Source organism: Pteropus alecto, unplaced genomic scaffold, assembly GCF_000325575.1.
Source record: "Pteropus alecto unplaced genomic scaffold, ASM32557v1 scaffold34, whole genome shotgun sequence".
NCBI classification, from domain to species: domain Eukaryota; kingdom Metazoa; phylum Chordata; class Mammalia; order Chiroptera; family Pteropodidae; genus Pteropus; species Pteropus alecto.
Window position 1 is genome coordinate 5,633,011 of NW_006435763.1, and position 13,950 is coordinate 5,646,960.

A 13,950-nucleotide genomic window follows, 5' to 3' on the forward strand; every position below is an offset into this window, starting at 1 on the left:
GAAGCCTGGGACACTGAGTTCAACAGCAGACGGCCACTCAGCTGGCTGTGCGTCCACGCGACACGGAAGGACGCCGTAAGCTGGTCGCGATGAGGAAGGGTGGGATGAGTGACCTCACGTCCGAGCAGCGCGGCTGGCCGGGGTGTCCGTGGGGCACCGTCCCTACTCCTGACAGCTGCCGAGAGGTGGCGAGGCGTTGGCAGGCGTGGCCGCCGGACCCCGGCGGCCTGGGTTCAAATCCTGCCTCCTCCACTTCCGAGATCTAGAGTTAGACACGTCACTTCCCTGAACCTCAGCACACGCCTGCGCAAAGTGGGGAAGAAAGCACAGTGTGTCCTTTGCAGGGTCATCAGTGGGGTTCAATGAAGGAGGACGTGCGGGGGGCTTGGGACAGAGCTCGGGACGTTGAGGCGCTGTACGACACGGGGGCTTCCCGAGAGACACGCATTTCCCAAACACCGCGTCCGTGTCAGACACCGTCCTGTGCTTCGCAGACTCTCTCAGTGCCTGCGTCGGGGGGGCCAGCCTCAGACCTCGGTGACAGATGAGGACATTGTGGCGCAGGGAGCTGAAACGGTCTGTGCCAGATCCAGGAGCCGCGGCAGAGAATGATCGAAGGATGAGGCAGGGAGACACCAGAGGCCCTCGGGGGCGCCCGTCTATCCCTTGGTCTCCGATATCTTAAAGTGCATCAGATTATTTCTCAATGAGCCGAAATGGCAGCACTTCGTTAGACGATCATTTCAATTGGTGACAGATTCAGAGGACCTATCTAGTCACACACACTCAGGACCCATCACTTTGCAGAGGAGAAAATTGGACAGTCGCTCAAGTAAGACAAGTACCCAGGCCTTCTCCCTCCTGTCCAGTGTTCTTTCTACACAAAAATAAGAGGAAAGGTTTATCAATGAGCGGAGCGCTTAGAAAACACAGCCACCCTCCTCCACTCGGTCAAAAACAGGACCAAAGGGGCACAGACTCAACTGACCGAGCAAGTACAGAGGCCTCCTGGCGTCTGGACGTTAGCGAACCAGGGAAAGACCCAGGTACCTGCCAAACAGTAGCCCGGGTCACGTAACCTGCCTCTCGGAGCCGTGTTGTGATTAGCATATTTCTACCTGATTGAAATTGGCTCTAAACATGCCCAAGGTTGAATGAATGGGAGCGGAGGACGTTATTGCATTTAATTATTTCCTCAGAATAAAAACGGATGCTCGCAGCAGCTCAGATGCCAGGCGACAGCCGAGCAATTAGAGTTTCGAAGCTCTCGCGCAAACATTCGAATGCGCAATCATTGTGATAAGTCCATTAAAATAAAATAAGTCAAAGGGTTGCGTTTGCATAAACAACCCAAGGTGAGAGCGTTGGACTAGTTAAGAATAATGGAGATACAGCCAGTCGATCATCATGAAGAAATAATAACCCATCTGTCCTCCAGGCAAAGCCCCATCGGGGGTGAGACGGTTGAGGCCCAGGGTTCATCGTTAGCGAACCTAGTTCCGGGCTTGCTGCTCATTCGTCCTCCTGCACTGGGTGGTGGGGACGTTCAGCAAGGTTTACATATATTCGCTCTCGCCAGAGCCCCCAGAAGGGAAGTATTATCCTCCCCATCATCCAGGTGAGGAGGCAGAGGCATGAAGAGTTTGAGTCACTTCATTGCTAGCGGTGTGACCGTGGCCAGATTATTTAATCTCCCTGGGCCTTTGTTTCCTTCCCTTCATTAGTCCTTGTGGAGAGGACTCGGGGCACGAGGGGTGTGACCAGCCGGAGCATGAGGGTTCCCGGGAGCTGAGGATATGATGATCACCTCCCAGGGTTGGATTTTATAGGGAAAGGAACCTGGGTTTGGATTTCTGGATCTTGGCTCTCCAGGAAAAGGAGAGAAAAGCCGACACCTGTTTGTCCCTTGGCAGATAGGCGAAGAGCTACAGGGAAGGCAAGGTGACCTTGCATGTCCATCAAGGGAGGGAAGGATAAAGAAAAGGTGTTCTAGCCATTCAACGGGGATCAGTCAGCCCCCTCCCCAAAAGAAGGATATCCTGCCATTCATGACAACATGGAGGAAGCCTGAGGGCACTGTGCTGAGTGAAATCAGCCAGTCACAGGAGGACACATAGTGCGGATCCCACTTAGACGAGGCATCTAAAATAGTCAAATTCGCAGAAGCAGAGAGGGGAGTGGTGGTCGCCAGGGGCTGGGGGATGGGGAAACGAGGAGTCTTAACTCTACAAGGTGAGGACATTCCAGATACGTCTTCTGGACAAGGCTGTGCCCGTCGAGAGAGCGATGCCGTGCCGAGCACTTAAAAACGCGTCGAGGGTCGCTCTCGCGGTAAGGGCTCTTACCACGATGAAGTAAGACTTTTTAAAAAGAGGGGAAGGGGCGGAGAGCTCATCAGCTACGACAGAAGGTGACTCGGCGTGACCGACAGGTGTTCTCAGGTCTCGGAGCGACGCCCGCTTCTCCCCGACGGTGCCTCTCTCCGGCTCACGTCGGTGAGCCCCTCCTTCCAGAAGGCGAAATACTTCCCTTCCCTCTTACGCTCGCTTGCTTTGTCCCATGTCCTGAGGCAGCCGAGTCGTCGCGTCTGGGGCCAGGCGGGAGGCCGCAGGGCCACTCGGAGCAGACTAGGGTCGTAGAAATCGAGAGTCCCAGTGGAATTCCTGGTGACGCCTGGTCCCGATATTACAAATTAACCCGAGGAACTGGCCATTCTCAGAGGGTAGTGTGTTCCTCATGTCTGGTTGTGCCGAGGTTCTGCCAGAAAGCACCAGCGATTGTGAGCGTTGGCCATCAGCGGTTTACGGAGGGTCTCTGCTGTGTGGGGGGCGCAAATTCCAACCCTCAGTTAACGAGGAAAGAGAACAGCCCAAGAATAATGCTTAGGATGTGTCTGCTGAGCAAGGGTGCAGGTGGCTGTCGAGGGTGGAGGTGCTTCTGCTTCCTCTCTGCCCTCTTGCTAACTTCCAGAAAGCGGGCTGAAGGACAGGATTTAAATTCATATTCTCGGACAGTGGGAGTCGGTAAACTGATTTTCTGACTGTTAGAGGCAAAAACAAACAAACAAACAAAGGTTTCTGTACCTGAGGACGGCTGGAAGGAAGAAAGCGGATCAAGGTGGCCCCTGCTTTAACCAGGATGATCTGGGCCGTGCTCCGGTGAATAAAGTTCCCACATCTCAGTGGCAGAAAGCGACAGGTTTGTTCCCATCCATGGAGGGTCAGCGGAGTCTCTGCTCCACGCTGGCCTCACTCAGGGACGCAGGGCCTCCACCATCGGGGGTGTGGCTGGGTACTCTCGGGGACAGGGGGATGTGGCAGATTGTCCCGGCTCCGGTCACGTGTCTCGGCCACAGCAGGTTGCTTAGCGGAGCCTAATTTTCAGGGGGACAGGAAGCACGGCGCTCTCCTGTGTCTAGAAGGGAGAGAAATGGAAGATTTGCCAAGCGCTTTATTAACTGCCCTTCCCCCCAATATCCAGCTCCATCCCAACCTAGGCTACCATGCGCCAACGGGAGACCCCTCCCACCCTCGCCCCTCGGAGAGAAGGGGGAGCCAAATGCTCCTTGGTTTACCTCTCGGCCGAACGGAAGGGGCACTAGACAACAGCTAGTGTGAGGGGGTCACGTCGCGCGTGGTGCCTGGCTCGTGGCAAGTGCTCAGGAAACGCGCCAGAGAGGCTGCTCGGGGTTCTTCAAGGGCTTCTGGTCAGAAAGAAGGGAAAGAAGAATATCTTTGGGGTTCAAAGTCAGAGGCACGGCACCTCACTGAGGGGGTTTCTTGAAAGTCTGTGTGGGGAGGTCAGGAACACCGGAACCAGGTGTCAGACTGGAAGGTCCCCGTCACCAACCAAGATATGACAACAGCCCCGGGGTCTGACCGGCAGCTGCTCTGCGACCCCGTACGGACTCAGCCCTCCCTTCTCGGCATCTCTTTATTTTCTTCTTCCAACCCCATCGCCTCCCAGCTCCTGCCACCCCCAGCTCCTGGAGCTTCGTGGTCCCTACTTCCTGTCCCCTCTCTCTCTCTCTCTCTCTCTCTCGTGGTCCCTACTTCCTGTCCTCTCTCTCTCTCTCTCTCTCTGATTCCCTGCCACCCAGTGGGTTTTAAGATGGCTGTTTGCAGGTGACATACCTGTCCCAGATGGGAGCGGAGGGGAAGGGAGCCAGACCTCGAGGTACAGAGGCAGGCTGCAGTGCCTAAGGTGACGGGGTGATGGGTGCCCGAATGTCTCTGTGGCTTCTCGGAAGTGGGCGGTGGGACTGGTAGCCCAGAGCACGAGCTCCGTGGTTTGTCTGGTAGGAATCCCAGCGCCTCCACCAACTAGCCAGGTTACCTTGGGCAAGTCGCTAGTTAACTGATGCCAGTCCCCTCACCCATAAAATGAGAAGAATAGCAATATTCAACTTTCAGAGTGGCCTCGAGGGGTCTTAGTGTCAGCTCTCATTCCTAACGGCCTCTCCCGAATAGGAGAAAGCAGTGCTTGATGCCAGCGGAGATGGGGCAAAGGCCAGGAGGGGGCAGCCACATGTAGCTTCTTCTCCAGACCACGGCCGAACCACTGGAGACAGAGCCAGCTACACCAAGCTCGGGGAAGGGCTGTCTTCTAAATTCAGTCTCCTGGAGAGCTGGGGTCTGCACACTTTTTCTTCAAGGGCCAAATAGGAATCTTTTAGGCTTTGCAGGCCAGAAGCCTCTGCTGCAGCTGCATAAAAGCTCCCATAGATAATACATAAATGAATAGGCATAGCCAGGTTTCAATAAAACTTTATTTACAAAAGCAGGTGGCAGGTGGGGTCTGGCCCGCCGAGCGACCGCCTCTCCCAGGCAGCAGCGCTGCCTCTGCTGTCCTGTGCCTGCCATTCTCTTCCTCAGGAGCCCTTTGTAGGTACATTTAGGAAAACTAACGAGGAAGTCATCCCTCAGAATTTCTGTTCACGGCCCATGTGTTTCTGTAGCAATGGTTTATGGAGCCTTCTCTGTGGCTTCAGAGGCCGTCCCCTTAAGGGCTAGGCTTGGGACACTGGACCCTCTTTCAGGTTAAGGCCTTGGTAACGGGCAATCGGCAGAAGCTACGTGTTTTAGAAACGATGGGGGAGGCTGATTTGGGACGCCCGCCTCCTGGAGAGACCCCCACCATGCACCGTCTCCAGAATGACTCGTGGTCTGTCTCTTGACCTCCCCCTCCCTAGGTGACTTAATCAGTTCTGCTCCAGGCGTAAACATCAAGTCAAAGCTCAAACACAAGAGTGTCACAAGTTGGCGTCTCCCCCGGGATTCATTGTCAGGATCATCTGTAAAGGGTCTGTTCCCCTCAGAATATCCAGGGATGTCTCTCCCTCAGAACTGACTGCGGCTCGGTCTGATTTCTCTTATGGGCATAGATCTATGAATATGTCCTAAAGGCAGTGGAATCCATATAATATCCTACCCATACTTTCTCCCTTGATAACTTTATCGTGGCATCGCCAGCCCTTAAATAAACCATCACGGCACTCTTTGCTGAAATTTGTACAGGAAGCTGGAACATAATGTCCACAATCCAATGGCAGAGACAGTCAAGGACACCGACTTGAAAGGGAGGTACAGTTAATAACAACAAGCATAGAGAATCATAATCACAGCACTTCGGTGCCTGCGGCAGCCTCGTTTCTCATTGGATCATCTCGCGTTTCCAGACAGGGAAGCCGAGACACGTCCAGAGAGAACAGTCTTAGCTGAAATTAAGCTCGTAGCAAAGGCGGGGCCCGAAAGCAGGGCTCAGACCGCCAAACCTCGGCGCCCCGCTCCCCCAAGGGCCAACCTGCTTGGCGCGATGGCTCAGTAACATTTCCCTCCCCTGCTTCTTTCCCGTCTTCTCCAGGATGGCTACTTCTCTCACCGGCCGAAAGAGAAAGTGCGGACGGACAGCAACAATGAGAACTCGGTCCCCAAAGACTTTGAGAATGTGGACAACAGCAACTTTGCACCCAGGACCCAGAAGCAGAAGCACCAGCCCGAGTCGGCAAAGAAGCTGCCGAGCCGACAGAAGGACCTCTTGAAAAGGAAGCTGGAGCAGGAGAAGGGGAAGGGACACTCGCTCGGGGACAAAGGCACCAATGAGGTGCTGCCTGCCGGCGACAGAGCCTCGGTGAACAGCAGCCGTGGGGAGGAGCCCCCCAGACAGCCCCAAAAAAAAAAAGAGCGGGGAGCTCCCCTGAGGTCAAGTACGACCAGCCCCTCAAGTGCGACATCTCGGGCAAGGAGGCCATCTCTGCCCTGTCCCGCTCCAAGTCCAAGCACTGCCGCCAGGAGATCGGCGAGACCTACTGCCGCCACAAGCTCGGGCTGCTGATGCCGGAGAAGGTGACCCGTTTCTGCCCCCTGGAAGGTAAGCGCCAGCCCCCCGCGGCCGGACATTGCAGGAGGCGAGGGGGCTGTATCGATATGGTGTGTTTTCTGTCTCAGCAGAATATCGGGATTAGACCTGACGTGCACATTATTGTAATGGAATATGACTCGAAAGGTTTCTAATGGGTTGCGTTGACTTCGGACGTTCTGAAAAACAACATTAATTCCTCCCTTCCTCCCTCCTTCCCTGCCTCTCTCTCCCGCCTTCCTGCCCCGTGCCGGACACTCTTCTGTGTGCCGGTGACCAGTGACAGATCAGCTCTCTGACTGCAAGGCAGGGAGTGATCAGAGCTGTAACAGGGACCAGAGGTGCTGTGATCTCCTCAGTATCGAGACGAAGGTCAGAGAATCAGGAGCCACCCCGGGCGGCAGGGCAGGGAGCCAGGGCCTTTCGATCCCCTGACGCCAGCGAGGAAGACTTGGCCGGTGGCCCCCCTTACTCTGAGCAGCTCCTGGGCCCCTGCATCTCCGCTGACGCAGAGGGAAGTGCGTGATGGGAATGGCCCCCAAGAAAAAGCCAACTAGAAAGACCCCCCTTCCTAGAGAACCCTTGGTTCTGTGTGTTCGCTGGACGGCTGAGAATGAGAGGCCCGTGGGGGGAGGAGACTTATCCAAGGTCACCCAACTCATTCGAGGCGGAACTCGAGCTAAACTCAGCCTTCCTCATTTCGCACAGGACCCTCTCTGTTGACCCGCTGGTCACAGAAGGGAGGACTTGGAGGGAGCAGCCACGCGTGCTAAGTGCATAGAGAGCCCTAGAAGCATCTATGCCAAGCACCCCCAGTGGGGCCTCCCAGTGTGGGGGCAGCGCAGTGGCAACGTCACTTTTTTAGTCAAGTTCATCTGTATTTTTTAAGTGTTCAGTAAGTTTTCAGTACAGAATACTTTCTTTCTTTTAAACAGAAAGACTTAACGAAAAAGGATCATTTCTCCCTCGCCTTTTAACCCTCATCTAAGCTGGCTGAGGGTTCCTCAACCTTTTTCTCGATGGGACTTGGCAAGTAGAGTGTAGAAATAAGTAAATGGAGGGAGATGTTTCCAACATCTTTTGTTAACCAGTGCGGGGCCTGGCAGAGAAGCGTCAGAGGCTGGAGCCGAGTGCCCGCCCTTCTGCGGGCATGATACTGGGCACTCACCATACACCAAAGGTCCACACGCTTTTTCTATCAAGAGCCAAAGGGTAAATGCCTGAGGCCCCACGGTCTGTGTCACGGCTACTCATCTCTGCCCGTATGACAGGAAAGGAGCCCTAGACAGTACACACGCCAGCGTGCTTGGTCACGTTCCAGTCACACTCAACCTACAAAGACGGGATCCCACGCCCCACGCCCGCTGATCGCTCGCCCCACGCCCGCTGATCGCTCGCCCCACACCCGCCGCCAGATTCCGATCCTGTGTCCGCTAGGGTCTCCCCTCCACCCCCCAGCCCGTTATCCACGGCTCTGTTTTCCGAGGTTTCCGTCACCCTCCGTCAACTGCGTGTCTGAGAATGTGAAGTGGAAAATTCCGGAAACAACCGAGGCATGAGTTTTAAACTCCGTGCCGAGTAGCGTGATGAAATGTCCCGCCTGGGGGCGCAAATCCTCCCTTCGTTCGGTGTCTCCAGGCCGCGGACGGACGCTCCCTGCCCGCTGGGCACTGAGTAGCAGTCGGGGTGATCAGATGACCATCGTGGTACATTTTATTCAGTCCACATTCACGTAACTTTTATTACAGCGTATTGTTACCGTCGTTCGCTTTCCTTATTAGTTAGTTGTTCATTTCTTCCTGTGCCTAATTTATCGGTATCACAGGTATGTACGTCTAGGAAAACTCATAATATATGGGGTTCAAGACTCTCTGTGCTCTCAGGTGTCCCCTGGGGGTCTCAGAAGGTATGCCCCACGGATAACGGGGAGCCTAGTGTACTAGCGTGCATGACACTGTTTGTGCCTGATGTCGCATCCGCTTCTCACACCAGCCCTGAGAGGCAAGTCCTTTGCAACCCATCTTCTTGATGAGGAAAGGAAGGCTCAAAGCCCTTGAGAGCCTGGCCGGAGGAGCACAGCTGGTAGATGGCGGAGCTGGTGTTGAAACGCAGGCGGCAGAGCTCGTGTCTTCTTCCAGAAGACGCTCCCGTTTCAGAGGGCTGATGGTTGCACTCCAGCTCAGACCTCGGGCACACCCTGCCGCCTGGAGGCCATATCTCTTGTCATCAGCGGAGTTGCAAGGCGGAGGGTGAGTGTTGCCAGCAGAAGCCAGGGGTTCCCTCCCATGCCTCTGCTGGTCAGACTTCGCCAGCACGGTGGCACGATGCAGGCTTCTCGGGGTTTCCCTGTGGCCTTTGCTGCAGCAGCCAAGGTGACACAGCCTCCAGGGACCTCTGAGCTCGTTAATAAGATTGGCATTTAAGAGCCATCGCACACCCAGCCCGGGCGATGCTTTAATTTGCTGCACCACGGCCTCCCCCTTTTGCAATAAATTTACTGTGAATAGACTAATTGCAAAATAACCCTAATTGGGTAGTTATCAATGAACAACTTCCCGTGGAACAAAACGGCTTACAATTAATAGCATTTAAGCCATAAACTATTCTTCTGCAGAAAGCTAAGATGTAATTACACCCCATACAGAGATTGTGTTCCCATCCTGGAAACCATGACACCCGATTTCCCTCTGCTTCGGAGGGATTTGAGCTCCAGCCCAGTGGTCCTTTTATTTCCTGCTAAATGAGGAAACGGAAGCAGGAAGGGAGGGAAATTTAAGATGCGCGTAAATATACACACACACGTGTGCATGCACACTCCAGGGTCTGCACCGTCCGTCATCGCCCAGACTTCAGCCTACATGACGCCAGTCGTTGCGTATAAGTAAGGATGCAGCTCCTCTTGGCTTGAAGTCTGAAAAATTCAGAGGAAAGGAAATAGATGTTAAACGTCGACTCCTATAAAGGGCCCCAGTCCCGATGCTTCCTGTCACCTCACCCCAGCACCACTCAGGGAAAAGGAAGCATCTAGAACCCCAGGAGACGGTTTGCTTCCTGTGGAGACATCCCTTGCCTTTGTGACTTGTCTCCTCCGCTCTCTGCCGCCTGCAGAAGGCAGCTGGAATGGGGACACGTTTTGACAAGGAAAGGAGGGATGTGCAGACCATCCTGCCATCCCGATGCCTCCTGTCACCTCACCCCAGCACCACTCAGGGAAAAGGAAGCATCTAGAACCCCAGGAGACGGTTTGCTTCCTGTGGAGACATCCCTTGCCTTTGTGACTTGTCTCCTCCGCTCTCTGCCGCCTGGAGAAGGCAGCTGGAATGGGGACACGTTTTGACAAGGAAAGGAGGGATGTGCAGACCATCCATCCACCAGTGGCGCTGGGAGAGAGATGCAGTGAGCTTGGGCGGGGTGCCCAGCGGGCCGCAGAGGCCTTATTTCTAACCCCAGCCAGGCAGCTCCACCCCCAAGCCGCACAGTTGCCTGGGCCTCCTGTTACTTCCTTAGCTCCAGAATCACCTGAGGGCCTCCAGTCACTCCGGCCGGACCTCACAGCATTTCCCGGAAATGACACCATGTCAGCTGGAAGGCCAAGGGTGGCCTGGGCTGGAAAAAAAAGTGGTTTTATATCCCAAGATCCCCAGGCCCTGGATCTCGAATCCTGGTTCTGCCTTCACGACTCTTGCCCAGCTGCATCTCTCGCTCCGTTTTTCAGATATGGCCCTGCGTGCCTCGGGCATTCTCTCGTGCTCTCCACGGCCCCCTCGCCCCCCGCTTCGCCCCACCTTGTCTAGCTATCATCTCTTCTCCTTCGAGATCGCGGCCTAAATGCCACCTCCTCAGGGAAGCCTTCCCAGACCACACCTTCCCCCAGAGGCCCTGGCCACAGGGGGTACGTCGACCCTGGTGAGGGGCACGGGTGGCTTTCCCAATAAACGCTATTCCTCATAAAGCCCGTTCAACCTGTCGGAGGCGTTCTGGTGCCAGGAGCTAGGGGACACAGCTTTCCTGCCTCGTTGCACGTGGAATAACTAAATTTCAGCGGCCCTCATGGGCCCCCCAGCCGCCCTCCATCTCAAGTGACCCTGGTCCCTCCCACACTTCTTCACCCTTTGCCGTGCCAGGTAACGCTGTGACCGCAGCTCGGGTGGGATGTCCAGGTGAACGCCGTGAGGAGTCCGAGAGGAAGCCGAGGGCGGGGAGGCAGGGTGGGCCGCCGCCTGAGCAGCTGACCGAAGCAGTGATTCTCGAGGCGCGACAAGCAAAGGCTCATGGCTTTCGAGTCGCCTGACGGGCGGCAGGTTGGCACGCCTTCGCACGTGACTGGGGAAGCCAGCTCGGGGCTCCGAGTGAGGATGGGCAGAGAGGGGGTTTCTGCCAGAAAGGCAGCTGTCCGTGGCTTTACCCATCAGCCTTTGCAGAAGGCCCGAGGCTCTGGACAAATGGGCTTCTGGACTGAGGTGGCGGGGGGAGGCTGGCCGCCTGCTACAGAGAGACACCGGCAGATGGCACCGCCAGCTGCGGAAGGGCTGTCCCCCCTCCGTACGTCTCCGCAGCCTGTAGCTTGAAGGCACGGCCGGCGAAGGAGGGAAAAGGAGATGTGGCTGTCGGCTCGGCCACGATGCGCGCCCTGGGGCCTGCGCCTCAGTTTCCCCACCTGTCAGCCAGAGGCAGTGCTTTCTCCCGGGTCTCGTGCTGTATGTACCACGATGAGAAAATGAGGGAACAGCTGTGAAAAGCCGAAAGGCACAGCACTTACGGGGTGCTGTGCTGGAGCCCAAACGACCCACGTGACTCGCCTCCCCAAAGGCCGGGTCCGCAGGGGACCCAGTTGGACCGGTTTTTCGTCTCCTGCTGATGAAGGCACAAAGCCCGGCCAAGGGAGGTTCTTGGTTATGGTTCATTGGCCCCGAAGGTGTTTCTTGGGTTCTTAGGGAAGAGAAGGAGGCTGACTGTGGTGAGCCCAGAAAAAACCAGCAGACCACGTTCAGTGTCCAAGGCCGCGGTGTCACAAAAATGCTCTGTGAAGGGCCGGACAGTAGACATGAGGGTCCCCATCACGATGACTCAGCTCTGCGTGAACACGGCCACGGACGGCACGCAAGTAAATGACTAGCGCGGCTGTGTTCCAATAAAACTTTATTTATACTCATGGAAATGCACATTTTGCATAATTTTCATGGGTCACGAAATGGTATTCTTTTGATTTTTTTTTTCCCCCCAACCGTTTGAAAATTTTAAGACTGCGTTTAGTTCGAGGGCTGGCTACACCACACCAGGTGGGTAGGGCTGTGGTTTGCCTACCCTTCCTCTAGGACTCAGGGACTTGGCCGTGACCAAAAGCCGAGAACGCCTCTGGGGGGCGTGCAGACCAGAGGCGACAGGTGACCCCAGAGACGACAGTCCGCTGTCTGTCTGTGATAGACAAACACAGCAGGGTGACTGGACAGGGGAAGGGGGACCTCGAGGTCGGTGACCACAGGAGTGAGCAAGGGCACTATGACCCGGAAAAGGAAACAGCCCCAGCAAACGGCCTGGCGTGTTCCCGAAGCAGCCAGGAGGTCGGGGGCTGGCGCAGAGGGGGCTGTGAGGACGGCAGGATGAGAAACCGCACACCCCTGGAACCCCGTTCCCCACCCCCCAGCCCCTGGCCCCCTCTGTTCGGGTCTGTGCCTCTAAGAGTTTGCCCATTTGAGTTGCCTCACGTAAGTGGGATCATTCAGTATTTATCCTTCTGAGTCTGGTGTTTTGCTTTTTGATTTGTTTCCATAGCATAATGTCCTCCAGATTCATCCATGCCGTTGCAAAAGGCGGGGTTTTCTTCTTTTTTAAGGCTGAATAATATTCAGTTGGGTCCCTTCCTCCGTCGATGGGCATTTAGGGTGTGTTTACATCCTGGCTATTGTGCACAGTGCACAAACAGTCAACACGAGAGGGCCGACATCTCTTTGAGATCCTGATTGCAATTCTTTTGGACACATACTCGGTGAGACATCCCCTCACACGCACTAGGATGGCTGTTAGCAAAAAAAAAAAAAAGAAGCAAGAGTCGATGAGGGTGCAGAGAAATGGGGACCCCCATGCACCGTTGTGGGGGTGCAGAACGGTGCAGGCACTATGGAAAACGATAGGAGGCTTCTCAGAAAATTAGAAATAGAAGTCATTACGACCCAGTGATCCTGCTTCTGGTTGGACTCAGCTTCGTGGATGGAGTGGAAATGAGGAAATTGTGGGCAGGTCCTTGCCGCGGTCCCAGTGGGCAGACGAAGCTGTTGGGACTGGCCAGCGAATCGGATGGGGTGACCATGAGTCTCCATTCTGGGCTCAGAGGCTTCTTTGGGGGCACAAAGACCACTCCAGCCTGATACTCCTTTTATTGAGCTCCTACCGTGTGCCGGGCAGCTGTGGCCAACAGTCCCCCAAGGTTTCCCGTCAGGAGGTGACCCCCAATAGGCCAATTCCGCTCAGCCTTTTTCCCCCACCCAGGCTCGGACTCGTAAAGACAGCCAGCTGCCACCACGAGGCTCTTTCGAAAGCTAAATGCGCAGTGACGGGGAATATCATACGTGGCCCCTCGCCCTCCTCCCGCCTCCCTCTCCACCCACAACCTTCCTCCGGGAACGGTGCTCGGGCAGCTGCACAGCGTGCTCTTCACTTTCAAACCGGTCGTTGGGGTGTGTAGGAGCGGAGAGGAGACAGGGCACCGGCCCCCGCACGAGCGGCATCAACGCCCTTCCTCGCGGTCGCCCGGGCACACGCCTTCTGAAACTTCGGGCACAAATAAGCACTCGCTGAGCTGAGTTTGTTGAGACAAGGGGATCACGGTTAGGTGAGGTGTTTTTTTTCTTTCTCCTTCTATGGGCTCACGGTGACATCTAGAGACTAGGGGACCGGCAGTGCGTGTCTAGCTGGGCGTTTGTGGACCACTGCTCGGAGCAGCTGTGCGGGGAGCCGGACTAGTCGGCTTCCCTTTTTTTTGCTCAAGGCTGGAGGACGTTTTGGGGAAAGGGGTGACCGTCCTGAGTTTCTGGAGCCCGGACATTGGCCCAGCCCTGGAGTTCGTAGGCACCTGTACCCACTCTTCTCCTGACGACCCCCTCTCTCCTTCACACCGCACCCGGAGACGCAGGCAGGCCAGGCTCCATGGCCAGGAGTGTCGCGAGCCATGTGGGATTACTAATCATCCGGGTGCCGCAGTTGACAAGTTCGTTTTTTAATAAGTCGGAGAAGAATCACAGATTCTCCCAGCACCTGGCACTGGGCTGGACACTCAGTAAGCATCTGTTGGTCAGCGAGTGAGTGAGTGAACCCCTGATGGTACATTCTCTTGGTTTTATGCACCTCGCTGAGAATTAGGACAACCCCAGGGAACCGTCCTGAATGTGAACGCCATTCTCCCCCCGGCACACTTAAATACATTTAATTCGTTTTGGTCATTTAACAAATACCTGTCAAGCAGCCGGTCCCACCCCAAGCAAGTGCAAAGTACTAGGATAGATGAACAAGAGAGATAAGATCCAACCTCACAGAGCTCCTGGTCTTGTGGGGGGCGGGGACGGGGGGACCAGGCAGCAAACAGAGAAACGGGGGGTC

The 13,950-nt window shown here is 55.5% G+C and overlaps 1 protein-coding gene across 1 annotated transcript in view; it reads left to right on the top strand.

The window, feature by feature from the left end:
* The window catches only part of XYLT1 (xylosyltransferase 1), a 158,084-nt gene that overhangs the window by 43,869 nt on the left and 100,265 nt on the right, over positions 1-13,950 (top strand). Inside the window, 2 exon segments of the mRNA XM_025046101.1 lie at positions 5,863-6,169; positions 6,172-6,369. Of these exon segments, the coding sequence (XP_024901869.1) occupies positions 5,863-6,169; positions 6,172-6,369 (505 nt within the window).